This window comes from Athene cunicularia, assembly GCF_003259725.1.
Source record: "Athene cunicularia isolate RWA chromosome 24 unlocalized genomic scaffold, athCun1 chr24_part2, whole genome shotgun sequence".
Lineage (NCBI taxonomy): Eukaryota > Metazoa > Chordata > Aves > Strigiformes > Strigidae > Athene > Athene cunicularia.
The window spans coordinates 18,829-21,461 of NW_020799133.1; the positions used below are offsets into that span (position 1 = coordinate 18,829).

Genomic DNA, 2,633 nt, shown 5'->3' on the forward strand with positions numbered 1-2,633 from the left:
GGCGAGGAGGGAGGGGGCAGGGAGTACTGCAATTCTGTAGATCGAAAGCAAGGTGTGAGCAGTAATGGGATGCTCAAGGAGCGGGAGAAGAAAACAGCCAAAATCAGAGCATTTTTCCCCATTAAATAGATGTAAGCACAGCTCTAGGTAACCCCCGATCTAATCCAGAATCCCATGTAAATCACAGCCCCCTGGGATAACCACCAGGCCCAGCTTTGGCGAACAGATTTTAGACTCAGCAACTCACTGCGACAATACTGCTTTTCTGAGGAGACGTGCTCCAGAAAAGGAATGACTGCAGCAGAAACAGAAGCGTGGCCCTCCAGGGGCCTCCATGCCATTTCATACCCCAAATTTTCACCTTACAGGAGTTCTATGTTTTGGAACTTTGAAATTTAGGTCGTTTTGTGCGAATCTGATGAAATCAGCATGTGACCAAAGAACGCCGTATCAGATATGGGCAACCGCTGACACACAACCACCATGACCGCGGCCTTCTGACAAGAGGGGCACGGAAGGAGAGGGTGCGTTTCTACAGGGGAAGATGCTATCCAAATGTTCTCGCTTCTGTTCAGTGCCTTGATGAGTCCTCTCTCCAAAGAGGTAAGGCCTCTACCTGCACGTGCTCTGTCCCAGTGCACAGCCCTCACCTTTCCTGTCAGGACTCAAAAAGAGAAGAAACAGTTGCCATGGCTTGCCGTATGCAAGCTGCCGTACCAAGCCACCTGCCGGGGAGCAGCTAAGCGCCACTCACGGCAGCGGGTCCCCTCAATACAATAAGTATCATATCACAACAAACTTACTTTCAGTCACAAAAGAAAGAGCTGGCTTTGAGGATGCAATATCAGCAGGATCTGCAGGGTTTCGCTACTGTACGATAAATCACCCAAGCATATCCTGACGCTTGGAAATTTCCACAGCAAAAAGGACCCCTTTTTCAGGATGCAGATCTTGGGTTCAATGCTACGCCTGGCTATTTGCAAGACTGAGGGAAGGCAGGAGGAGGAGGGAGGGAGAAAGGAACAGAGGCAGGCAGAAGGAAGAACTTTAGCAGCTGGCATGCTAAACACCAAATCAAGTTTCTCGGGTCTTACCCAGCATTAACTACCTAGACCACAATCTTACAGTATGTAATCTAGTCTCATTTAGTTCCAAGACAAAAGATTCATCTCCAACAGCCTGCAGCAGGTAGTCCCACAGTCACCTCAGACTGCACCACCTTTTGTACCCCATCCTGCAAGATCAAGAACATAGGCCAGTTAGTACTCATTAGGCTACTACTCATAATCAGTCCTACATTCTCTCAGAGTCAGGCCCACATTTTGGACTCCTCCTGGCCTTAGTATACTTAAGGGGCCATTTTCTAACTCTCTTAGAGTACATAGAAAGCTTCTGAACTCATTCCAAGTAACCAGTACAAAAAACAGGATGTGAACACAAGAGGACCAGTTGATTTTTTGATTTTTTTTTTCTTCCTCCTCTATGAAAACTTCTTACCCTGTTTTGGAATAGGCATCTTACCATTTTCTCAGTCATGACAACTAAGCACAAGCAATTGAGGACAAGAAAGGAAATTAAAAGACAAAGAATCACCAGAGAACGAATGGCCAAATGCACAAAAGCAGGCACAGCTTAGGGTTTGACGGTTACCTTGATCTTTATCCCTGTGACCGGCAGATCAACCATGCATTTCTGCAAAGACACGTTTTTTTCCACAAACCTCCTGGGAATAGAATGCTCAATCTCTGGAAAACTCAGAGGATAAGCTCACCCTAAAACCAACAAGCAACTTTGAATAATCTGTCCTTTGACACCATCAGAGCCCGGACAGGGATACAAACATCCATTCCCATTTTCAAACACTAGCCATCTAGATCTAAGGCAGGAAAGACAGACCAGGTAGGTGCCGCTACACTGTCATTACAAAGGACCGTTTCACTTAACACAAGTAGCAGTGAAGGAGAAACTACAGCAACGTTCAGTGAGTCCATCTAAGAAGGCAAAGGAGGAAGTGAGAAGTCATGCCATACATGGAGCAGAGAACTTCAGGTGGGAAAGCAAAGGACTGAACACAGTGGAACAAAATTTTTTAAATGCTTTCTTCAAAAGGAAAACAATAAAAACTAACTGTAGAGCATCAGTGAGGCAGGTCTGATGAACCCTGTCCATCCAAAACAGTGGCAAGAAGCAACACCCAGCTCCACAGGTGGGGTCTCCGACACACCTTGAAATAGGAAGACACAACATACATAAGACAAGCGTTAAGAAAAGTAACGTTCAGAACAAGTCCATTCCCTGATCCATCTGTAACAAGCAGAAGACGTAATTTAACTGGCAAAAACATCAGACGGTTTAACAGGAGTGAACAATCCTATGCAGACAGACCATCCGCATTGACACTCACACAGTACTTGAAGAGGCCAATTCTACAGATTTCTTATGAGAACAAAACTCACCTCAAGACACACTGCTCTTGCCAGTAGTAACACACAACTGTCTCACCTCGTAGGAGTGACAGATGACAAAGTCTCTCAGAAAACACACCGTTCCCACACAGCCGACACATGGGTTACTGGGACTGGGTAGTACTGGCTACAGCTTTCTTTACAAAACCTGTAACAGCCCCTGGTCTT

The 2,633-nt window shown here is 45.9% G+C and overlaps 1 protein-coding gene across 3 annotated transcripts in view; it reads right to left on the reverse strand.

Annotated features, from left to right (window-relative positions):
- The window catches only part of C2CD2L (C2CD2 like), a 20,148-nt gene extending 17,854 nt beyond the window's left edge, over nucleotides 1–2,294 (reverse strand). Inside the window, exon 1 of one of the 3 annotated variants that reach the window (XM_026863847.1) lies at nucleotides 2,129–2,294. Coding sequence is in view for 2 of the 3 variants with exons in the window: in XM_026863846.1 (XP_026719647.1) it covers nucleotides 1,651–1,686 (36 nt within the window). In the remaining variant the exon portion in view is untranslated. Of the gene's footprint in view, nucleotides 1–1,650; nucleotides 1,944–2,128 lie in introns of those variants that run through there. The other 2 variants (XM_026863846.1, XM_026863848.1) reach the window with 2 other exon arrangements.
- Between the last annotated feature and the right edge of the window lie 339 nt (nucleotides 2,295–2,633).